The sequence below is a fragment of the Plecotus auritus genome (assembly GCF_963455305.1).
Source record: "Plecotus auritus genome assembly, chromosome: 11".
NCBI classification, from domain to species: Eukaryota; Metazoa; Chordata; class Mammalia; order Chiroptera; family Vespertilionidae; genus Plecotus; species Plecotus auritus.
In genome coordinates, this window is record NC_137777.1 from 13,028,808 (window position 1) to 13,054,491 (window position 25,684).

Consider the following 25,684-nt stretch of genomic DNA (forward strand, 5'->3'; position numbering starts at 1 on the left):
AGAGGTCTTACTGGGCCCGTGGGGTCTTCATGGAATTCCTTCCATCCACAAGCACAGATTCTGCTGTGTTCTAATGAGAGATTCCATCTGAGGATCAGGAAAAACTAGCCACTTAGCTTCAAACCGCACCTGGAGGTAGTCCTAGCCTCGCAAGTGAGCAAACTGTTCTCTTTTCCAGACTCCAAGTCACATCCTGCATTGCCCAGCAGGCGTGGTTTCAGGAACATTTGTGTCTGCTGTTTATGCTACCTTGGGTGATAGTCAATTCATAGTCGCAGGGAGGATTTCTAAAGTTCACAGAACGTAACTCCACCAAACAATGCAGCTTAGATTGCAGGGATCAAGAGAGTGGCAATGACACCTGGAAAGGTTTCAAAGAGGTCGCCATGTCGGGGAACCACACAGGAGGTTGCTAACAACAGTCAGTCCCAGCAGGATGGGAAGAAACACGGACACAACCAATGCCAGAAATCCAAAGCTGAAAAACCCGTTAGAAATGAAAAGTTCAAGACTCTCCTTAGAGTTTCCAGCACACGCTCTGAGGCAGAGTCGCTTAAAATGCTGGGTATCCCACAACAGTTGCTTGCCAACAATCAGAGGAAGAACAAAACTATCTCCTAGGGAATCATTGAACCTCTTCAGCCGCACAGCCATATTTGCCACGACAGAGGGCCCTAAATATCCCAGTCCAGTAGACTTCAGATCACGTTGTATGAGAACAATAGTCAGCGAGGGATTGGTCTTCAGAGAAGTGCTTCACGTTCTATCGAGTTCACATAGGGACCAGAAGTGTGAGTGTATGGACTCTTTCCCCAGAATATGGGCAGTTCAGAGTCAAGGGAAGCTGTGTTTAATTTACCAAACCAAGTATAGTGACATTTCCATCAACTGCGAGGATTTGTGTATAGTCTGTTCAGGTTAATGTCCTTTTCTTTTTTTTTTTTCTTTAGTTCCTTTTTTTAAAAAAAACTTTATTGTAAACCACTATCCCCTTCTAGCCCACCTCAGCCCTTCACACTATTATCTGTGTCCATGGGTTATGCATGTACACATACAAGTTCCTACCCACCCCCACCTTCCCTCTGAGTTAAAGTCCTTTACTGGTTAATAGAGAGCACTGTTGGCTAGTTAAACTGCTTGAAACAGGAATGCGGCTACTTCATACACAAGGAACTACATTTGCTTTTACCCCTATGACATGCACAAGGTATAGATTGTACATTGTTTTTGGAATTGCAGAATTTCAAATCTCAGTGACTTCATTTTAGTAATCAAATCACCAAGCAGGGTGAAAATGTGCTATAGACAATTCTAAAGAAAATAATAAAATGTTGCTTCAAAATGGATACCCTAGAAAGTTTCGTAAGCTCATGAAAAATGGCAGATATTTAAAAATGCAAAATAAAACAAGGTAAGAATTAACTTTGAAGGGCAGCAGAAGTATCCATGAAAGCATCAGATTTAGTGAAGAAAATAGAAGGCACACGTTACTTTAGGTCAGAGCCGGCACCCATCTCCTGTGTGGGCCTTCAGGGCTGCAGTCTGCGTGGCAGCTACTCAGCTCTGCACAAAAGCAGCCATAACGAGTGAGCATGGTTGGGTCCAATAGAATTTATTTATAGACAGTAAAATTTGAATTTCAGTAATTTTCACACATCACGAAATATTCTTTTGATTTTTTTCAGCCATTTAAAAATGTGAAAGCCATTCTTAGCTCACAGGCTATATGAAAATAGACACTGCACCAAAGTTGGCCCACATGCCACAGCTTGCCAGCCCCGTTTTAAGGCCTCCCAGTTAACAAAATTCAATACACTAACAGTTTGATAGTAAATTATTTTTACTCTGATCTAAATGGTATTCCTGTCACTTGAAAACTTGGTAAGATGTTTCAGAAACTAAGGAATGATAAGTAATAGTTTATACCAGTGGTTGGCAAACTGGTATGAGTTTGCTGACCACTGCTGTAAGGCATTACCCTTACCCAGAAGTTTTGACTTCAGGTAAAGACATTAGTACATTATTAAAATGTTTTAAGTGTTTTTCCCTAAGGCAGTGGTCAGCAAACTCATTAGTCAACAGAGTGGCAAACCGTGGCTCGCGAGCCGCATGTGGCTCGAGAGCCACAGTTTGCCGACCACTGGTTTATACCTAACACATATAATCAACCTGTACTTACCCCATAGTAGTAAAATATTTTTATTGTACTCCTTCTAGGCCTGTATAGATCAAAAGTTCTCCAGTTCTCTTTTTGTATGTAAAAATATTTCAGTGTGAAATCTGATCATTTTTCTCTTATCTAAAGGGGGAAAAGTGGATTTTGAGTATTACCTACTTATTTTATGGTAATCCCAACTGGCAGTTTCATTAACTAGATTATATTTCTTACTCAGTTACCACTCTCCTTATTCATTTAATAAGTGTATGTACTCATATGTCTAGAGAAAGGCATTCCTTGCCACAGTCACAATTTAGAAATGTAAAAGCAGACTTAGGGAAGGAAGTACACTGTGTTGACAAAACTGTTCAAACTGATAAATTTTTTCAAATGTTTGCCTCTTCTGCTACACTGTACATGGCATGCATGCTACAGTTATTTAGAAGGCATTCTTACACACTGAAGGTGCAATGGAATTAATGCTTCCTTTCTAGAAAATAATTGGTAAGAAGAGTCAAAGCTATTAAAATGATCATAGCCTACTCTCAGGAAATAATTCAAATTAAAGCAAAGGTTTATACATAAAAATGTTTATCACAATTTAATTTTTATAGTATCAAAAAATTAAAAACCATTATGTTTACTTCGAGGAAAGTTAAGTAAAAATCTGGCATATCTATAAGATTAACTATTATGGGACCTCTAAAGTTTGACATTGAAAGGGGAAGCACTACCATATTATAGCAGTCAGAAAAGCAGAATAAAGGTTCTGTATTTACAGAATGGCCCCAACAATATACGAACAAAGGCAAAGAAAAATACTAGAAGGAGATACGTGAAACTGTTACCAGTGGTTGCCTCTGAGTGGTGGGTTAAGGTGATATTTTTCACTTTATTACATTTTTATATACTTCCCAACTTTTTAAACAAGGGGTATAGATTATTAAATTGGAGAGAAGTTAATTTAAGCATCCTGGAAAAAATTATATGCAGACTAAGTCAGAGGCAAATGTAATGATATATTAATTAAGTAATTAAATAATGTTTTCTTTCTTTCTCTTCATTTGAACTATTACAATAGTTTTTCTCAATTATTCTTTTAGCTACAGCTTTGCCCCATGCCAGTCTATCTGCAGACTACTTCTTGAGTAGTTTTGATTATTACACTTTTCTGTCCAAAATTTTTCAGTCTCCCCCACCATCTATTAAATATTTCCAAATTACATGGCATCTAAGGCCTTCCTCAGTCACTCACAAGCCCTCCTGTTTGCCATTATTTCTCTCTCGCTTATTATTTAGTTTCCCTCCCTCCTGTTCATTTGTAAATATGTAATTTTCTTCTAAGAAACTTATTGTCCAACTAGAGGCCTGGTGCACGAATTTGTGCAGGGGTGGGGGCCGGCTGGCCTGCCCCGATTTGGGGGGGGGGGCGGCTAGGGGAAGGGCCGGCTGGGGGGAGGGGCCATGGTCGGTTGGCAGGCCGGCCTCGTCCCCTGGTCAAACTCCTGGTTGAACACCCTGTCAAGGGGACAATTTGCATGTTAGCCTTTTATTATATAGGATGAGGGAATCAGAACAGTAAACAAATTATTATAGACGTGATCAGTATCTGAATATTATTACAGTAGTTCTAGACAGGGAGAAATGATGGGGAATTGAAGTAAAACACTAACATAGGGAAGAAAAGCAAGAGATAATTCTGGGTGGGCCTAACTTAATCAGGTAAAAGCCCTAAAAGAGCAATTGGCCCCTTTTGTGAGGCGAGAGAGACACACAGGCTCCTGCTGGCCTTGCAGAAGCAGACTGCCTTGTAGAGGGCCATGGGCAGGACGCTGTAGGAAGCCACCAGGACTTGGAGGAGGCCCTAATCATATATCCACAGGCAATACATTTTGCAACAGCCTGAGTGATCCTGGAAAACGGGATACTTCCCAAGTCGAACCTCCCAATATGAATATACCTGGGTTCCATCCCTAAGGTTAGTTAGCTGTGTAAGATTGGGCAGTTTCTTAATTCCTTGGAGCTTCAACTTCCTCTTCGGCAAAAATAAGTGAACATCTCAACATAAAGTGTCTAGTAAAGAACTCGGCTCTCTGTAACAAAAGGTTCCTTTCCCTTTGCCCTTTCTTACCAGACGTCCAAGTGGCCATTGAACTTAAGGGTCAGGGGCTCAAAAGAATAGGATGGCCTCGAGGTTAAAAAGTTGGCCTACCTCAGTGCCTACATAGCAGTGGATAGAGAGGAAAATGCTGAGGAGAGAGTGCCAGGAGGACTTTATTATCTCTTGCTATAGAACAGTGTACAGTGGTGGTACCGGCATCAGGTAACTACTGTAGACACGCCCTTTCGTAAAAGGAGGAAATGGGAGAAGTAGATCTGAAATCCAACCAGATTAATGTTGGAAGTTTCTTGGTTAGAATCATACTTCTGCTTGGGAATAATTGCCTATGGCTCATGGCTTCAGACCTTGGCCCAAGCCTCTGAGTCATCCATCCTTTCCCATGGGAAGTACCCTATGTTCACACGTCATTGTTTTCTCAGGCTGCTTTCTATTCCTAGAATTTTGAAGATTCAAAACCTCTTTACATTTTGTACTGTCTCTGTTTCTTTCAGTCTAAATTGGCAGTGTTTCTGCCAATATAATTCTTTAAACAATTTTGTGGGTTTCTTATTAATTTTTCTTTTATCTTTTCTTAATTATTTTTTAATTAATTGCTTAAATTAAACATAACAAAATACTCTGGGGCTTACAAATTGCATAGAAGTTAAATATATGGCAACAATAGCACAAAGGACTTAAAAGAGGATAAAAATTTATATTTTTGTAAAATACATATTGTTCATATTTTAGTTGATGTCCACCATTGGTATTTGTTTTCTATTTGTCCCATCTCTTCTTTGTTCCTTTGCATTTCTCTTCCTTCTTTTAAATAACTGAGTATTTTTTTAATATTTCATTGTCTCTAAGAAGAATTATGCCTTGAAAATTGTCATGAGTATTATTTATATTCTCTCTGCTTAAGTCTTAATTACCAGCAATATGCTGAATCTTCCATACTTATTACTGACTGGGCCATATTACTTGCCTTTTAGTTTTTTATGTTTTCCCATCACCATTTTCCCCTCCATGGCCGCCTCCACCTCCACCCTAGAGAAAATCACACCCATCTATCTCTTCAAGATCATTCCTTCTCCACTTTGAGATTCTGCTGACACTGTTGAGGGACATCACCCTTACGTGGCTTAGATACCCTATGGTTTAAATAGCTCATCGAGACACAGATTTAGATCTTTCTGTGGTCTTTAACAGAGGGCTTACAGCCACTTCCTTAGCTTCATTCCTAGACTATGTCCTGGATATGATTTTTGACTGGAAGCCACTTCTTGATTTTGGCATCATTTGCCATCTGGAAATCTGGGAATTTTGAAAATTAGCGAATCTTGGATCTTTATTATCTGATAGTGCTCTTTTAAGGTTATATCGCCCCTCTTGGACTTGAATATAAGCAGCAGATGAAAACCAGGGGGCATTCAGGCACTGTCTGGAAATCTCCTTAGCTAGGTCACGTGGTTTCTTAGGCACACTTTCTCCTTTGCATGTGATAGTGTTGCTGAACTCTCTGCCACTACAGAACAAGGATCCCTTTTCCTCCAGTTCCCGATAACATTTTCCTAAAGTCCTCACTGGCAGCCTCCTCTAAGGCCACCACATCTTTGAAGCACCTTAGACACTAAGAGCCCCCAAGTCCTTCCAGTTTCTGCCCACCTGCTGCTCCAAAGCCCTTCTACATTTTAGGCTTTCGTTACAGTGCACCCCACTTGCCGATACCAAAATCTCTATCAGTTACATACTGCTGTTTAACAAATTACCCTAAAACTTTGAGTACTAAAACAACAAATATTTATTCTCAGCTTCATTAGCCAGGAGCTTGAGAGTGGTGTCACTGAATGGCTCTTGAGTTCAGAGGCTCTGATAAAGAGGTAGTCAAAACGTCAGCTGGAGCTGCCATCATCTAAAGGCTTGGCTGCAAGACCCATTTCTAAAATGGCTCGGTCACATAGCCCTTGGCAGGGGGCCTCAGCTCTTTGCCTCACAGGTCTCTGCATGGAGCTGCTTGAGTATTCCCAGGATGTGGCAGCGGGCTTCCCCCGGACCAAGATAGAATAAGACAGAAGCCACGGTGTCTTTTATGACCTAAGCTCAGAAGTCATCCCTTGTCATTTGTGTAATATCCTAGTGGTTACACAGACCAGCCCTATTCAGTGTGGAAGGGACTACACAAAGGCACAAATAACAGGGGCCAAGGGTCATTGTGGCTGTCATGGAAGTGGGCTGCCATGAGGACTAATGGTAGAATGTAGGGTTTAGGCTGAGGAGTGGGATCCACTGAGCAGGAATAAGAGGTATGAGGAAAACCAAGACATAGCAGGAAAACTAGGACATAAAGGTGTTCTAAACACCTCCAAAGAATATCTAGGTGTAGAATTGTCAGTGTTGTCAGATGCCATAAGAAGACTCAGTGAGACAAGAACTGAAGAGACCATTGTATTTGGCAATTGGGATGTCACTGATGGCTCCAGGAAAACGTATTCAGTGACAAAATAGGGATAGAAGCCAGTTTGCAGTGGGTTGAGAAAAGCATGGGAGGTAAAGAAATGAAGAGAATGAACATGATTCTTTTTTAACCTTCATTGGGTAGTAACTAGAGAAAGCTGCAGGGTCAGGCGAGGATTTTAAATGGAAGAAACTTAGGTGTGATCATATATAAGAACAAATAAATAGCGAAGAGGCCAATGATGCACAAACTAGAGGAAGAAGGATTAATGTCATAAGGTGTTAGAACGGAAGCAGAGGGAGGAGCCCAGATCACAGGTGGAAGGATTGACCACAGGTGGGAGGAGTTTGTACCACGTATCTGCTGCGGCCGTACAAACCACCTGAAAACTCAGTGGCTTCAGGAAATTATTAGTTCTTGAGTCTGTTGGTCAGAAATCTGACCTCATGGCAGAGCCAGCAGAAGAACCATCCGGAGGTTCTTCTGCTGGCTCTGCCATGAGGCTGCAGCCAGCTGTAGGCCAGCGGGGCTGGGTGGTCCAACAGCCTCCCCCATGTCTTTGGTAGTTGACAGGCAGTGGCCCAGGTGCTCTTGGTTCTCTTCCCCGGGACCTCGTCAGCAGGCAGCCCAGATGGGACTGCAAGTGGGTTGAGCCTGAGCTCAGAGTCATGCAGCATTTCTTCGGCCACATCCTGGGAGGCAGAGCAGGCCTCAAGATCAGGCCAGATCCAAAGGGTAAGGAACGAGGTTTCACCTTCCAGGGAGAGCTGCTGAGAAAATCTGTGGCCATTTGCAACGCCCACAGAAGCCTCATACTTGGTGCAAATGTGAGGTTGGTGTGGGGTTTGCTGAAAGTAAAAAGAAAAAAAAAGTAGGAGGCTTTAAAAGAGTGATTTTCCACAATATCTAGTCCTTTATCCTGTCCATAATAGGCATTCGATAAATCTTTACTGAACATAATAAGTGTTGAGACTTCTCGTAACATTTTAGACATTTGTCACAGACATACACAAAAAAGCTTAATTATCTTAGTATGGAAATTATAAACAATATTCTTTGCATCGTGTTGGATGATTTTGTGTAGACTATATAGGCACACAAAAACAGGTCCTCTGATCTCAAAATGTGTCCTTCAGTTTACTGTCAGTGCCCTGGACTCTTAATTAAGAGTTGCTCCAGGTCTCCCCACCCCAGCCCGTCGGCCTCCCAGTGGCCTCTAACATTCACTAGGATCATAAGGACAGCGCTGCAGGAGGGGATTCGCAGTGTACTTCAGGCGAGACCAGTCCTCAGGTCCCGTTTCATGTCTTAACTCCCCACTTTGGTTTAACTGAAAATTTCTTATTTATCAGACACTGGCCGTGCATTGTACAATTACCAAACATTATCGAATTTAAAACTACATCAAGTTAAATTTGCCATATATTGTCTCTATCTCTAGTCATAGAAGTAGGTTTCCAGAAACCTGCAGTGTCACCCTTGCTATTGTGTGGGGCAGCTCTCTGCAGGTCCACATGGGGAGGAAGGATTGTGTGCCTTCCCTCCCCAGTGGCAGTAGCAAGCCGCTTGTTGTTGCTGACAGTAAGAGAGCTAAAGTCAGCAGTGAGGCAGACAGTGCCTGGGACCATCTGGCACGGATTGTAATCCAAAATATTCTGTAAGCACTGACTCCAGTTGAATACCCGAGACCAGTGACCATCAGCTGCATTTTTATTTCACTTTTAAGCAGTAATGAAACAGCAAATGGAAGGCTGTAGACCAGCCGTGGCAAACTACGGCCCGCGGGCCGGATCCGGCTGTTCTATCCCGTTCTCTTGCTCTCCCCTCCGCTCCTTTACTTTGAATTTGTATTAGTTCACACAAACACTCCATCCATGCTTTTGTTCCGGCCCTCCGGTCCAGTTTAAGAGCCCATTGTGGCCCTCGATTCAAAAAGTTTGCCCACCCCTGCTGTAGACACAGTTCCTTCACCTTTCTCAAAGTATTTCTAGTTTTATAAGAAGGTCCAGTTTTATAAGAATGGTATAGCGTACATTCTCTGAGGAAGATCCGGCCTTGGGAAGTCACCAGGAGAAGTAAATGCGCCCTGACAGTTTGGGTCATGAAGTATCTAGTGGACGGAGCGTCTTTGGGATTTCTTCATTATCTGTTGGGAAATATATTGACTCTATGAAGTGAGAGGCAGACGTTTGGATTGAGGTTTTGGGGTTTTTTTCTATATATTTCAAAGTTTCTTTGTGAGAATGGTATGCCATATGACCTCATTACGACTTGGTAAAGTCTGTCACAAGAAATGGCCAGGATAGGGTTGTGTGAGGGTACTTTATCCATTACAGGCTGATTTCTGGAGTTTTCTAAAAGCTTGCTTGAAAGGGAGTGCCTGGGGATTATTTCAGCAGCGAAGCACCCAGAGGAATGACTGCTGGTGCTGCTAAGGGTCTCTCTGTCCCCCATTGGCAATAAATCCTAGATATTGAAATACAGCTTTGGAGAAAAGTGTACTGAAGATTCCTTAAGCTTTTTACAAGACACTCAAAGGCTTTTCACAGGCCAGTGCTCTGCGAATGTGAATTCTTGATGTCTAAACATAAAGTTCCTTTACGAAACTAATTTTAAATGTGAATTTTAATACAGAGTGCTTGGGGAAAGGGAATGCAGCTGGACCATTAAAGCACGGTATTTTGCCATTTTTAAGTAATGGGAAATACTGATCCAGAATGTTATAAAGATTTCAGCATACATACTGTGGTTGTCTTTCATCATCACCTATTACCACAAGTCCATGCAACCAAAGCATTAACTCCGTTAAAGACAATGGCATCCCTGTTATTCTGGGGCACGTTTTAATTATTTCCATGCTGACCAGGATATTGAAGAGCTTATTATCTAAAGGTCAGAGTAATGCCCAAGACATGGCCAAGCCCAATGAGTGTCAGATGCATGGAATGTTGGATGACTTCATAGTTACGAAATTATTTCATTTCTCATGATAATTCCCGACTTGCCAAGTTAGTGAATTTTAAGAACTCTGAGAACAGATTTTAAGATAAATGTGAAATAATCCATACTTTTGGAGCCCAGGACTTCCCTTCAGGCATTAGTTCATGTTTGACTTGCTTGACTTACACTTGGGGATAAAATGAGTTAGGACAAGGTCTTTGATACCACATTCCCTTACAGGGAAAGCAAACCCACTTGCACAACGTTGGCTGGCTCATGTTTCTCGTTACACAGGCTCTCAGAAGCAGCGGCTGCCATGAAATACTTTAACCTTTATAAAAATGTTTTCTTAGTATGGCAAGGCATTTTAGTTCAATGAAAATAAATAACTAAAATTTTTTTATTTCTTTTATATCCGTCTGTTGACTGCTTTTTGCTAATTAAAATTTAGGGATAACAATTAAAATTGTCTAAATTGCCATGATGACTAAAAATAAAGATTGCACGAAAATACTTGATCTTTTCTTAGGACACATGTTGGCCTGCCTTCTACTTTACAATAAGCTAAATTTTGCTGAATGACTAACGTTACATTTGAGAAATATTTCAAAGATAATTTTTGTTTACACTTTGGCTGGGTGTCTCTATTGTTTATATTTGTACTTAATCAAAATTGGTTTTCAAACAAAGCCTGACACTTGGGCTCAGAAACTCAAATATGCATTCAAATCTGAATGACAATCAAAGGGTATCTCCAGTTGCTTATCTTATTGGCTTCCATTTCTCAGCTCACCTAAATTATTCTTTATCATTTCCACCTGACATACCCTTTTTTAATTTCTTTATTGATGAAGGTATTACATATGTGACCTCATCCCCCCCAATAACCCCCCAACCTCCCCCCTACTCATGCCCTCACCACCCTGGTGTCCCATGTCCATTGGTTAAGCTTATATGCATGCATACAAGTCCTTTGGTTGATCTCTCCCCCTTACCCCCACCCTCCCCTACCTTCCCTCTGAGGTTTGACAAGTCTGATCAATGCTTCTCTGTCTCTGGATCTGTCCCTGTTCATCAGTTTATGTTGTTCATTATATTCCACAAATAAGTGAGATCATGTGATATTTATCTTTCTCTGACTGACTTATTTCACTTAGCATAATGCTCTCCAGTTCCATCCATGCTGTTGCAAATGGTAAGAATTCCTTCTTTTTTACCGCAGCATAGTATTCCATTGCTGACATACTCTTATCTCTTCCACTGAAGTGTTGGTTCAAGCCAAGAGCTTGACAACCACTGACTACCTTTCTGTCAAGAAAGTGTGTCTCTGTGGTACCAAATCTGCTGATAGTTCAACTCAATTAAGCAATTAAAGTTTTTATTTATTTTAATTATCTAAAAAGAAAATGTGAATTATGTTATTCTATTTTATAGACACACCATCCTTTTCTGTACACACACATACACATATTAAATTTCTCTGAATTTTCACTTTTCAGCCCTCTGGTAGTGTCAAGGTGAACAGTCTCAAAGACTGTCACACAATTCTAAATATAAGGGAGCTATTGGCATCACAATTCATATCTTTTCAGTTGTGTATCATTGAATATAGGGATGCTCGCACCCTTTAGAAACATGAAAACAATACATGTGTAATGTGAAATGACCTCTAAAATAAGCCTATATATATCATTTTATACTTTTTTACTGCATGCAGTTATATCTGATTTTATAATTGATAGGTTCCATAAAGTTATATTTTAAAAATGAATTTGCTCATTAAATCTTCTTGCAAAAATTTTTGTAATGTAAATTATTTTCTCCGAATTTAAATAGTTTCAATTTAGACCATCTATACTAATAATAGGGTAATATGCAAATTGGTCGGGATGCCGTCACAGTAACAACCAATCAGCAGGCTGCGTGCACAGCAGGTGCAGGAGGTCGGGGACGGGGGCCTCTCTGCCGTGGCCCCAACCAGGGGTCCACAGGCACGCGGAGAGGCCCCTCCACTGCAGGCCCGGCCCGAGGGTCCACAGGACTCCCCCGGCTCCAGCCTACCACATTGGGGCAATCCATTGAGGAGCCCCAGATGGGTGGGCAGGCCCACCTCTTTGGGGCGATGGATCACATGGCTCCCGACCTATGACAGGGCACAGGCCAGGCTGGGGGACCCCCACACCCCAAGTGCATGAATTTCGTGCACCAAGCCACTAGTTTTTAATAGAGAATACCCATTAAACACTCCATTGTTTTATTGATAATGAGTAAATCAAAAGTGTCACTACTATTCACCCTACTGTTGCCTCTCTTTAAATTTACTTTTCTCTAAGTATGTCTATCTCAGCCAGAGATTGAAGAGAATAATGCCTGAACAGTGAAAAATATGTCATTTGTGAAAAATTAATATTTTTTATTTCAAAAAAGGTTATGATTTGGTTATAGATATGTTGAAACATGTATTGAGCTTTAATATTTGCTAGAAATATGTGACATTTGACATTCTATTTGCCCAGAGAAATTCAAATAATTTATCGTAAACTATATTGTGAAGTGACACAATGCACTGTTTTAGAGCTATGAAAACTTAAAGATATAAGGTATCAATAACATTATTTCTTTTCTTATAGTAATTATGAGTATATTGCTTTTGTTCATACCTATGACATTTTCTCTCATATTTCTTCATCTATTTGTCATTGTGCTCTGCATAATTATAAAGGTTTTCAAGTTTTTTTTCTTAAAAAACTTGCTCTACTTCCATCATTGTAGATCATTATTCTGCAAACGCATTTTTTATTTCCTTTTATTTCTTATCTAATTCCTTTTTATATCATTTCGTTTCTTTAACCTCAAGCTGTTTTCCACTTATATGAGACTGTTCTTTCCCCTCAGTATTTTCCTACAGTTTTATAGAAATCATGTAATTTTGCATACTTTAGAGAAAACCAAAAACGTTCCTGGTATTTTTTCCCCTGAATTCTGCGACACGGTGCTTACTTTAGCTAGTCTCTTCTTCACCTCATTTTTTAAGGATGATATTCATTCTCCCTTGCTTTGCAGTATTTTTTCATAGGTCTCTGGCTTCTTTTCAGTTATTTCTGTTGTTTATTAATGTTTGCATCAAGTGGATAACCCTGAGCTAGACCTCGTTATCAGCTGAGGAATGGTGAGGTTTCTATTATGTCTCCAACCACTGGGCAGATGATACAGTCAGTTCCCCTTTTCTAGCTGGCATTTGCTAATTTTTTTCAACTATACAGCAGTGAGAGCTTCTTCACATTCTTTCATGCTTCTCTGATGTCCTGAATTGTCCAAATTCCGGAAAAACTACAATTTCTTCATTCGCAGATACTGTTTTTGTCCTTTTCCTGACTCTTGATCTTTATCTTGTGTCAAGCACTCATAAAAAGCAATGGGGTGCTGCTAGAATCTGTTGTTTCCAGAGAGCTGCTAGCTTCCGGTAGACATAAACCCATAGCGGGGGACATAGGGAATGGCATTTCACACAGCCCAACAATGTCATTTACTTTGTTTCGGTGTCTTTAATACTTCAATAAGGGATTTGGTGCAAAAAGAACCACTCCAAGTTAGGCTGTTGCCTGTTTTTGTTTATCAGAAATCACAGCCCTAGATATCTTTTATTCTGTTTCAGATGTGTCTTTTTTCATGTTATTTCTTTAGGTAAGTAAAATATGCTTTCTGGTCAATCTTTTCACTCCCCCAAGCTGTATACCCTGAGCCCCACAACAGTTGTTTCCTTCCTCTCGTAAAAATTTTGCAGTATAAATGTTTTTCTTGTTAAATATCGGTTTCTCTCACTGTAGTGTGAGAATTTGCAGTGCAAGCAATGTGCCTCACTCATCTATATTCACCACGTGTAGTACTGTCAGTTGGCTAATGGTAAACATTTAATAGATGTGGATCCTAAAAATATTTGCAAAATTGAAAAAAAAACACTACTGCCCTAGAGGAAAAACTCAAAATAATTACATGAAACTGCTCCAGGATTCAAGTAAATGGTAATAGAGCAAGTTTGGGAGGGGGTTTGGAGGCTGCAGAGGTGAGCAGAGGCGCCTGGCACCATTAGTAACATGCCCACCCCGCAGAGGGAAAAGGGGGACAGTGACTGGCATGTGGGTGGCCTCACGCAGGAAGCTGTTTTTAAAATACAAATGCAGGTTCTGAATGCTTCCTGTTAGACATTTTTCATCTTAATAACATTAATTTTAGCTGATTGCAAAATATACATAGTTATAGTATGAAATTTGGAAAATACATAAAAGCACACACAAAGAGATTTAAAACACATAACCCCAATACCAGATAGCACTGTTAGCATTCTGGCATACTTCTAGCCGTTTTCTCCCTTAAGAGTGGGCATATATAGTTTTTATTCATTTTACAAAAATGGGACGCCTACTGTACATAGTCTTTTGTAACGTGCTCTTTCTCAGTTAACCTATTCCTAATTGACTGGTAACGTTTTTTATGTGTGAGTTTTTTCAGCAGCTTGAAAGGATTCGACAGGAGAGGTATGGTTAAGAATAAAGGCTGGGTAATCACACCTAAATTCAGAGCTTACACCTTGCGCTCCCCAACACTGAGGCCCTGGGCAGGTCACTCTTTCTTTCTTTCTTTCTTAGTTTGTTTTTTCATCTGTAAAATTAAATAAAAGCATCTACCTTAGAAGATTTTTTTAAGGAATAAATAAGACAATATATTAAAAGCATCTAGTGCTTGGCACATAACATGTGTCCAATAAATGAGAGTTGATACTGATTGTACTATATTTTATTTGACCAATTTCCTATTAATGCCAAATTTTTATTATTAAAATAATGCTGGAATAAACATACATCTAGATCTTTGCACGTATCTATAATTATTACCTTAGGATAAATTCCCATGTAGAATTGATGAGTCAATGAGTATCTGAAACTAAGGCTTGTGATACAAGGATCCCTCTACAGCTACAATTTTCATTGTAACCCACATTTTGTGAGTGTGCTGGGTTTCCCTCTTTTGTAGGAGGCTGTTTTATGCTGATTGTACGGTATTCGTGGCCTTCATTGAATTCAGTCTTGAGGGGAAACCCACAAGCACTCATTCTGTAGAGGAGTAAACTACCTGATACGTGTAATGACAGTGACTCCTCCATTATGTTATCTCGTAGAAGATTCATCTGGAAAACTTCCTTTCTCTCCTTTTTCTTCCAAAATGTAATGCATCAAAAGAGTCCATGTTGTCCACTGGAATATAATTCAATTTTACTTATTTCCACTTTATCATTCTTTTAGATGTGAGATTGTGTTCTATAAATGTAAAACAATATATAGGGTCCTAAAACTCCACTACTGAATCAGGGTGACACCAAACATTAACCATTCTCTAGAAATTTTTCTACTTCGTTCTTAGCATTATTTCTAGTACTCTAAAGATTCTAAAATTCAACTGCCTTGAAAAAACAATGAGCAACGTAATTCATTTTCTTTTTATGTTAATGTGTTGGTGTGAAATATACAATCAGTTTTATGCATTTCAGACAAGCAATTTTACTTTAATCTGTTGAACTTGATCTGTAGCTTTTCAGATGTTATTTTCGATAGGAAAAGAAAATTTATATTTTAACTTAATTTTCATTCATGGTGCTCACCTAGTGTACCATTTGGGGTCTACTTTATGCTTTAAACATTACGGTATCTGAATTATGGATCAGAGGGCCTCTATTAAAGGCCATTCAATATAGGATCTTTTCTCAATATTTGGATTTAATATTCATTTTATGGTAATATTTTATGTGAAAATCATTACTAAAATGTTTGTATATCTACTTTGGGTTATTCTTTCATAATTCATTTATTCAATACTGTGCACTAAGCTCTTGGGATACAGTGATAAGTTTCAAAGTTTAAAAAAATACGTTGTCTAAGCTTTACTATATATTAAAAACACTATATATTTATGTAATCTATACTAATAAAAGCATATGTGGTTGTCACGCCCTCACGCCGTGATGCCCTCATGCCATAACAATCCATCACCATGAGGCTGCGTCTGCAGCGGGCGCGTGGGGCTGCGTGCGCTCGGAGCCGCAGAGGCAGGTCCTGGCAGATTTGCTTTCACACGGCAAGGCCAGAAGGCCCCAGCATGGGGTCCCCTGGCTTCGGCCTACCTCTTTGGGGCAATTCATCAAGGAGCCCCAGATTGGGGGGCTACCTCTTTGGGGAGATCAATTGCAGGGCTCCCACACTGTGAGAGGGCACAGGCCAGGCTGGGAAACCTCCCCTCCCCACCCCCAGTGCACAAATTTCGTGCACCGGGCCTCTAGTAAGTATATATAAATATAATGTATATTAATATATATATATATGTTCACTCATTTATTTCACCTGGATAACATATTTGTGCTTTTTTCAGAACTTCTAAAATTTCTATAAAGGATACAATGGATTGGGGAAAGTTTTAAAGTTCTTTAGATTTTCAATTTTTTAAAAACATCACAAATTACTATATAGTAAATTATAAAATGGAAAACAATGCAAATGAATCGAAAGACAAATTTGTAATTTGTAATTATTAGGTAGAAATAATCTTGATAACAATTTAAAACTAATGAAATAAAGTTCACAGAAAAGTTTCTGGTTCCTTCATTTATAATTAAGATATAATTTTTAAATTTTTCTTAGCCTCTTTTTCTTCCTTGGTACACCCTGTTTTCCTGGATTTTGTAGATTTTATCTTGTTTTCTTTCCTCTGTAATCTGTCAATATGGGAATTCTCCCCTCAGACATGACTGTGGGTGGTCCTGTGAGCTGGTCCCCAGTCTCCTGATCAGTAATTCCGTTTTCAGTTTTATTTTGTATTGGAGGGGAAAATGAGTGAAAAGTTGTATATATACTCCCATACGAGGTCTTCTGTGGGAAAACTACGAATTTAGTCCTGTTGCCAGCACAGCATTGGGGGCTGGGTGGGGGATCTGCTGGAAAAAATGAAAATATAGCCCCTTGGGACCTTCCATCAAGTGTGGCCACTGTACAACCTGCCTTATTGCTTAGTTTCTGTTTCCATTGAAAAGTTCAAACAAGAGTGGTTCCTATTTGATTTTTTTCCCAATGGAAAATATTATTTACTAGCTAAGTGGTCCAAAGAGAATGAAAAGCCTGAATAGAAAAGATGGTAGGGGAACTGAGTAAGGGAAGTTGAATGGAAAAGAGGGGAAAGGAAATAACCAAATTGACTTTTAAAAAAGCAACATAAATACCTTGGGCTCCAGGCAAAAGGGATGGTGATATTTTGCTAAGCCCACTGCTTTCTCTCTCCCCTGTTTCTGGCCCACATTGCCTGTCATCCTGACTATTGCAGCTGCCCTCTTACCTCCACACTCTGCTCTTGCCATTCTGTCAATACATTGCTCCCCTGTACAGAGGGCTTCGGTAGCTACCGACTAAATTCCTGAGAGCACCAGTTCCTTAGCTTGGCAAGTCAGTGCTGACCACAATCTAGGTCTGTCTGCCTGCCTGACTTTACTCCTCACTCTTTTTTCATGTTCCCTTTCCTCCAACCAGTCGAGGCTATTAACTTTGCCCCAGGTATACCTTCTGACTTCCACATACCAGATTGTCCCTTTGGGTCAGAAATGGACTGTCATCTTTGCCAGCTGAAATCCTACCCAAACTCTGAGAACCAATTGCTTCATGAAGCTCTTCTAATCACATCAGCCTAGAAGCCCTCTCTTCTCTAGACTCCTGTATCATGTTGTACCTCTCTAATGTCTCTTATTAGTTATTTGCACACGCCTTATTTTCCCTATAAGATCTTAGGCTTCTTGGTCTCTTCCTTGAGTTCTTCCTTATTTTCTCCATAGTGTCTGGCATCTTGCCTTCCTTATAGTACCTGAGTAAGAAAAATATATTGGATAAATGGTGGAAGAAAATCTCATTAGGATCAGCTAGGCTAACAACAAAGTTCAGATGTTTATGCCTGATTTTATAGTTTCTTCTTGCTTGATGTCCGTGGTATCTGCATCATGCCCACGTCAATGACACCACAGGAAGGAGGACTAGGAAAGCAGGCCTACTGAACTCCTTTTTGTAGATTTCCCCTCAGCAATGTAATTCCTGTCCTAATAAATTATATACATCTACTTGCCAATGATATTTAGATGCTTTTTAACAGTAGATCAAACATTACAAATATTCTACTGGTGATGCATGTGGGAAGAAGTGTTATGTTTTTCTCCTACTTAACTTTTCTGTGTGAACTAAATCCAAATGATTCTGAATTTTTGTAATTCAAAGAAAATATCTGCGCCAACATTTTGAGAACCACTAGCTGCCAAGTGAAACCTGACAGCATATTCCTTGGTGACATCCAGTCATTAAAAGCTGTGTACACAGAGTGAGCAGCTGCTTAAAACGGCGCTCATGTGCAAATGTGAACACTCCTCAATTAAAATTACGTTGGGTGCATTAAAGTTTCTTTAGAAGCTATGACATTTTCAAAAATAAATATAGTTGAACTCGACCTTATGTACCTTGCCTTTTCTTTTTCTTTTTTTTTCTTTTCTTTTCTTTTTTTTTTTTTTTTTTTTTTTTTTGTCATTTCCAGCTACTAGTCTCTCCAAAGGAAACAATTTTCTTGTTTCTTTTAGTTCTGTGTGTGCCCGAGCTTTTTTCCCAGTCGCTGCTACAAAAACTGAAGTGGTTCCAAACATCACTATTGTTTTTCTTTTTTTCCGTAACTAATATTTAAACCTCAGAGATACTCTGGTGCTTTATGTTAGAGTGCATATAAGACCAAATTTTCCCAAAAGGCATTTATTGTCTGGAATGTGTTTTTTGGTTTGTTTTAAGCTGTTGGCCTTCTTTTTAGAAGTCATCTGAATGGTCGGTAGCCTTTTGATGATGGCAGTTGTGTGGAGGAAGAACTGGAGTGGGGCCATACTAGAAGCTGGGAAATGAGTTAGATTTTTAAAAATGTTTTACTAAGATATATAAAATACAAACCAAAAAAAGCTCTCTTAATTTAAATTCTACCAAAAATCGCATTATGGTGACCAATGACCTTGGGAAATTTTTTTTATGATTAAATGTATGGATTTTATTCTTTTTTTTGCTTTTTAAATACATTATTTATTATTGATAGTATTACAGATACCTCCCATTTTCCTCCCCTTTACCCCTTTCCTCCCAGCCCCTACCTACCCACACAGGGAAATATTTTAATTTAAGTACTTTATAAGTGCTCCTCTTAATGCTAAAACTGAAAAATAATCTTTTCATGAAAAGTCTTTTGTTATTATGACAATTCCCATGCAAATCCTCAATACATTTATTTTAAGGACTGATTATGATAGCTCTTATAGAATGTTTTCAAAGTCTTATTAATTCTGTTAATTGGGAAAATGTTTTATGTGATTAGCCTTTGGTTAGCTTTTAAAAGTTTATATGTGATATAAAAGAAAATATTAAGTTTGTATATCATGTAAATGTTTTTCCTAAAATGTCTGTTTTATTTTCTTATAGTTAATAATCATAGAGAACATGGTTTATTTTCATATAAACATGTGTCCTAAAGAAACAGTAATTATTATATTGTTTTGGAATACTTGCTCAGTTAGACTGATTTTCTTAGTTGCATTTAGTGGGTAGGAGTGGAAATGGAAAATATTAGATGACCATGAAAGAAATCTAAATATTGTCAAAAGCGGCAATACTATGTGAATAAATATGAATGTGAATCGGGAGACTCAAATGGTGAAAGTTACAATAAATACATACTAGAAAAAATAAAGATATTTTCTATACATTTAAAATGTTGAAGGTGTTTCTGATTTGATATATGTGACCTCGTAAGGAGAGTATATTAAATAAACTGCATAATCAAATTGCTGTTTTGTTCTTTATCAAAATAAAAAATACAGGATGGCAATTTGGGTCAAAAATAATGCCACAAACCAAATTTAGCTTTAATTACTATCTAGCCATAAGAAGGAATAAACTATTAGCCAAGACCAAGGCTCTTTGATCTCACATTTCAACCTCCTTCTCCCCCACATGAATGAAGTGGTCTTTCTCAAATGTTCAGCAGGCCTTTTACCATTTGATAGGACAATTATTTTTAAGAAGGTTTAAAATGTGATCTGGAAAACCACATTGACTCTATGTGGCATATTTGCTATTCTTAGCCTGGTGGAATAAGCTGGAAGTGGATGAATAATGCAGGTTAGAAAGAAAACAGATGCTAAATATTACCAATAGGAAGGTTTTCCAGCAAGGAGACGTTCATTTTAGGACGAGATTTTTGTTGGCACTTTTGGCATTATGACGATTATTGTTTTTCCCTCCAGCTGTTACACATCTGTATCGAAGGCTGGGGCAATTGGCGTTGGTCAGAGCCCTTCAGTGTGGACCATGCCGGGACTTTTATTAGAACTATTCAGTACAAGGGTCGAACTGCTTCACTCATCATCAAGGTTCAGCAACTCAGTGGAGTGCAAAAACAGGTAAGTTCCCTTGTGTTCATGACCCACACCGCTCTTAGTCGTCGGGTGTTGGATGTAATTAATGGAAGGGAAACTTAAAGAAATGGAAATAACAATAAAAATAATCACAGTGATATGCCTAGTTACACCTACTACCGCCGTGCACCTGAGCACTTAGTAAGTGCTGTCGATGGTCCTGATGAAGATGGAGATGGCTCAGCCCCCTTGTCCTTGTCTTTTACAAGAGCTGCTAACGAGCAGTAAAATTTACTGATTGTAGTTTCACCTCTTCTCCCTGTCACCACCTACCTCTGGTGGAGGTGCTAATGAGCTGTGAAATGGCCAAAAGGCCTTTATTGAGAAAGGAAAAAGAGCAAAGAGTCGGGGGACCCTGGATAACCCACAGTGGATGACCAGGACTTGGTCCTCATAACATGCACTAATAGTCTGGGAGGAAGCGTTGACGCCCGGGCTGGGTCTCCAGCCTTCTTTCATAGGAGTCCATGTTCACGGCAGTAAAAATCCACTGCAGTCTAGCTCTTGGCATATAAAACCTCAGCTCTCAGCACATATTTTTACGTATTTTATAAAACTTCCTTTGGGCTGCTTTTGAAGTTCCAAGACTGCAAAGGAGGGGGAAAAGTATCTGACACTTTTTTGTGTTCTTAAGATGTGAAAATGTGGTTTTTAAAAGATGTTTCTCAAGCACAGAGCATATGACACGAGTAGAAAGAAAGAAAGGAAGTATTAAAATCTGAAAACGGGCTTCAGTGCCCGCAGTATAACTGGACTTGTCATGCGGGTTTGAACACACACTTCCAAATCTCGACTGCAACGGTCTCTGCAGAACGTAGTGAAATGAGGACATGATAGCAGCAGCTCCCAGCCCTGGAACCGAAAGGGGAGCCTCCCGGTGGGGCAGCAGGGCTACGCCATTGCTGTTTGCCAGGGTGAGCAGGAAGCAACCAGTGAGGTGAACAGGAGGACCCACACCGTATTCCGGGCCCGCACCTAATCGGGTCGCAGCTGGATTGCATGTTACTATTACGGGCAAAAGAAGTGAAATGAGAACTATAACTGAGGCATCTCAGAAACGAAGCACAGAGGAGTCTCCCCGGTCGACTGATGGCTACAGTGGAACTGGTAAAATGAAAGATACTAAGTATGTGACACAATCTGCTCTTAAGTTGCAAATTTACGTAAACCTAACAACGTAAGCAACTAATAGTAAGTGTGAAGGGAATTTAGAGGTTTCCCTAAGGCAGTATGACTTGAGCTGGACTTTGTAAAACGTGGAGCATTTGGGTGAAAGGAGGGCATTTCAGGTAGACAGTGGGGGGACAGCCCAACTAGTATGTGTTGAGCTGGAAAGTCCTAAGAACAAGCAGCGTCACTGACTCCCATCTGCCCTCAGAACTTTCTTCATGGATTTGCTCTCAACAAATACCTACCCCTAATACAGAACGGTTTCCTGACTCGGCCACTCATAGTCTTCCAAGAATGCCTGTCCACCTTCTCATTCACCAGCGTGCCTGAGAGGTGGTCCTCAGCATCCGTTTGAATACTCCAGATCAGGGGTCCTCAAACTACGGCCCGCGGGCCACATGCGGCCCGCCGAGGACATTTATCCGGCCCGCCAGGTGCCGCTGCCTGTCCTGCTTAGCAGCCGACTCGTCCCGGGCCCGCAGTGCGCATAGGAATTTGTTCATAGTTTATTTTTTTAACTATAGTCCGGCCCTCCAACGGTCTGAGGGACAGTGAACTGGCCCCCTGTTTAAAAAGTTCGAGGACCCCTGCTCCAGATGATGAGAGGCTCATGCTCTCACACAGCAGCCCATCCCATTGCTGGTTGCTTGCAGCTATTAATGACGTTTTTTTTCCTAATTTTGAGTCAAAATCATTACCATTCAACCAGGTTTTACCATTCCTCAGAACTTGTGAGGTGGACAGAACAACTACACACCTGTTTGAGGACTCCCCTCTGCAGCCCTTCAGACACATAAGGGAAGTGAGGATGTTTTCCTTACTTTCCTTCTCTCTAAGCTAGTGGTTCTCAAGCTTAAGAGTACATCACAGTCCTTTGGATACCCGTTAAGGTAGATTTCTGGTCACACTCCCACAGGACCAGATCCAGGAGCTCTTGGTGTGTTGTGCTCATTTCTAACAAGTTCTCAGGTGATGCTTCTGGTCCAGGGGCCACGCTTTGACCACACAGCTCTGTCTGAACTTTCCCAGTTCATTCAACCCTTTTGCATGAAGTTGCTGGGCCATCTACCAACTAGCGGAATGGCAAGGTCCTTCCATGAAGAAATGGTTTCCATGGTATGTCCTGGTGGTTAAGATCTAGGCAATTGGCTATGTGCCCTGGCTAGCTGTGTGATCTTGCTAGTTATTTAACCTTTGTGAATCACTTTCCTCATCTGTAAAATGGAGATAGTAATAGTGCCTTCCTCAAGAAGTTAGTGGGAGGATCAAATGGGTTTTTACATGTGAAGTCCTTACAACATGTCTGGCCCACTGTCGTAACCCAGTAAGCTGTCATTACAATAACAGTGATGAAATACTCCTAGGCAGGAGTGGCACCAGTTGGACTTGTTTTGTTTTATTCTAATAGTGTCTCCTTCTTTCATGCATGTTACGTATTTTCAAGTAATGATATTAAATTTCAGGGATAAATGAATATATATAATGTTCCAGAGCAGATATGACACACTACAATAGTTCACCACAAGTCAAAAAAGTTGGTCATGAAAAATGCATTTTTTTTTAAATTTTCACAAATTTTACCTGTCTGTTTCTTTTTTCTGATTGTAAAAGCTTTCCCAGAACTAGTACTTATTACCCATATGATCTTAGACAAATTTCTTAATCTTTCCATGTTTATATCCTTTTGGAAAAGAAAGCACTCAGTAAATATTAGTTCACTTTTGTTATTTTTGTATTAACGATTATAAAATACTTCTAAAACCACAGATAGTCTAATGGAGAAAATAAAAATTACCCATAATTCAACCACCCAAAGATAAATACTATTATTACTTCAGTGTATTTTTTCCTACTTTTTTTCCTATGTAGATGTTTTTAAACAATTTGAGATCTGGTTATAATAACAATTTTTCAACTTGTTTTTTCCACTTAAAACATAATTCTTATCTTCTCATGTTATCTAAAATTCCTGAGACTTTTCTTTGAATAGTTGCATACTAATTCACCATATGATACATTGAAACAGCATTTTCTTGTTGTTGGGCTTTTAGATAATTTCCAATTGTCACTATAATACTTAAATAAATATCTTTGTGTATAAATAGATGTCCAGATTTCTGAGTCTGTCCCTAATATAGTTTGCTGTAAAATTTAATTCCTTGAGCAAAGGATATGAATGTTTTTATGGTACTTGATGCATATTCCCAAACTAAAAACATGCATTTTTATTCTTTAACAAAAATTGTTTTGTCTCACCAAATTCTTGTTAGGGCTACACTAATCTTTTAAATAAAACTAAATATATGTTTGCCCCAAAACTTCTGCTGATTTTCTTAGTTTTCAAACTAAGCACTTTTTTTCTTTATTGATTAAGGTGTTACATATGTGTCCTTATCCCCTCATTGCCCCCCCAACCCCCCACGCATGCCCCCACCCCCCTGGTGTCTGTGTCCACTGGTTAGGCTTAAATGCATGCATACAAGTCCTTTGGTTGATCTCTCCCCCTTCCCCCCACCCTCCCCTACCTTCCCTCTGAGGTTTGACAGTCTGATCGATGCTTTTCTGTCTCTGGATCTGTTTTTGTTCATCAGTTTATGTTCATTATTTTTTTTAAAAAAATCTTAATATAAAGAGGGGTTCAAAACATGACTAACAAAAATAATTTCCATACATTGCAAGTTTAAGGAATTCTTTTCATCATACTTTGCATTAATGTCAAATATACATATTTTAAGACATCTGGTGCCAAATAACATTTCAGAATTTTTCCAAATGTTATTTGTACTGATTAATGTTAGTAATCATTTTCTGTGGGGGCTGCCTCTCACACTTTTTTCTGCTTCTACCCTATTTATAATGAATAATCCTAAAAAAAAAAAAAATAGAATCTAGCCAAACAGAAAAGTCCTATTGGAGAGCAGTAATGAAGCGGGCAGCCTTCACCTGTTTAAAGGGACGTGTCATCGTCTCCCCGAGGACCTGGAAGTCCCTTTCCCATTCCCACTGTCAGGGAGGCACACACTTCAGTTACATTTCGAATGTTAGCATTTCCTGTAGTCAGGTGAGATTGAGCTCTATGTTAGAGCCATTTAAAAAGTCAGCAGGTTGTGAAAAGCGGAACACAGAAACAGCAATTTAACCTGGAATGAGGCAAATGGCAAGTGTGGTTAACACTGCACCTGGGCGCTCCCGGAAGGTTCAGCAGACCACCGTGCCACCCTCAAAGGAGCCGCTGCGGGGACTGAAGTTGTGAAAAACCTTTCTAGTCAATGTTTTTTAGTGTCTCTCTCTCTCTCTCTCTCTCTCTCTCTCTCTCTCTCTCTCTCTCTCTCCCTCCTCCCCCCCCCCCCGTGTGTCCCTCCCTCCTCTCTCTCTTTCTTTATCCTTCTCCCTCCTCCCCTCCACCACCACCACACACACACAAAAGCAGAAATTTACAGTGTCTTTTTAAATTGGATTTATTATTTTATTGTCAGGGTAGATTAATTAACATTCAGATTAGCTCTAGTTCAAGTACATCAGAGACACAGATTTCCTCAATTAGCCGGGTCAGGAGGAGGACAGGAACCAAGCCTTCAGAAGAGTTGCGTGGATCCTTGCCTCCCTGTCTCTCGGTTTCTTTCCTTCTCCTCAGCCTGGGCCTGGGAATTTGCAGTGAACGGCAGCTGCCTAACTACGAAGCCCTGCCTGGGGAGGTGATGCACCTTGACCGCATTACGAGGCCCCTGTGTACTGGGAAATGGTGCTCTTCTGAACAATGACTTTTGGTTATTGTCTGTACCCTGCCTTTCCTCTGCCCCTCGCATTTCCCCACTGAGTGACAGATTGCCAGGCACTTTGTACAGCTACTCATGCACACGGATTTGCTTCCATGTTTCCCATCCCCTGAAGGAGCTTCCCCACTCTAAAACCTTACATGTACATATGTATGTCTGGGTAGACATGGGTATCTTTATCCGTACACTTTTAATCATGGCTGAGATATCATTTTCCAGTGCATCTGGTGCTCTGGAGTTATTCTTTAATATCGCTATTCTCCTTGGCACTGATCTAATAAGAGTTCTGAAATCTGCTAAGTAAAATCATATGTGGAAATCTTCAGTACACATCTTTGTGGCTTTGGGGAAAGAGGGGAATTAGTGTGAAACCTGGAAATGTGTATTAAAGAGAAACCCTACATTTAAAAAATTAAGTAGCTGTCTTCAACTGATAAATTAATCTTGAAATTCTAACCATAATTTTCAAAATAAAGGCCTTGTAAGCATTGCCACTTTGAGGAAAAGCAGACGTGGCTGCACGGAACCCTGTGTGGGAGCCGCACGCAGAGGCCACGAGGAG

General features: G+C 39.9%; 1 protein-coding gene across 3 annotated transcripts in view; it reads left to right on the forward strand.

The window, feature by feature from the left end:
- The window catches only part of VPS13B (vacuolar protein sorting 13 homolog B), a 635,560-nt gene that overhangs the window by 552,888 nt on the left and 56,988 nt on the right, over window positions 1–25,684 (forward strand). For all 3 annotated transcript variants that reach the window (XR_013959339.1, XM_080646974.1, XM_080646975.1), the window contains exon 44: window positions 20,006–20,161. Coding sequence is in view for 2 of the 3 variants with exons in the window: in XM_080646974.1 (XP_080503100.1) it covers window positions 20,006–20,161 (156 nt within the window). In the remaining variant the exon portion in view is untranslated. The remainder of the gene's footprint in view (window positions 1–20,005; window positions 20,162–25,684) is intronic.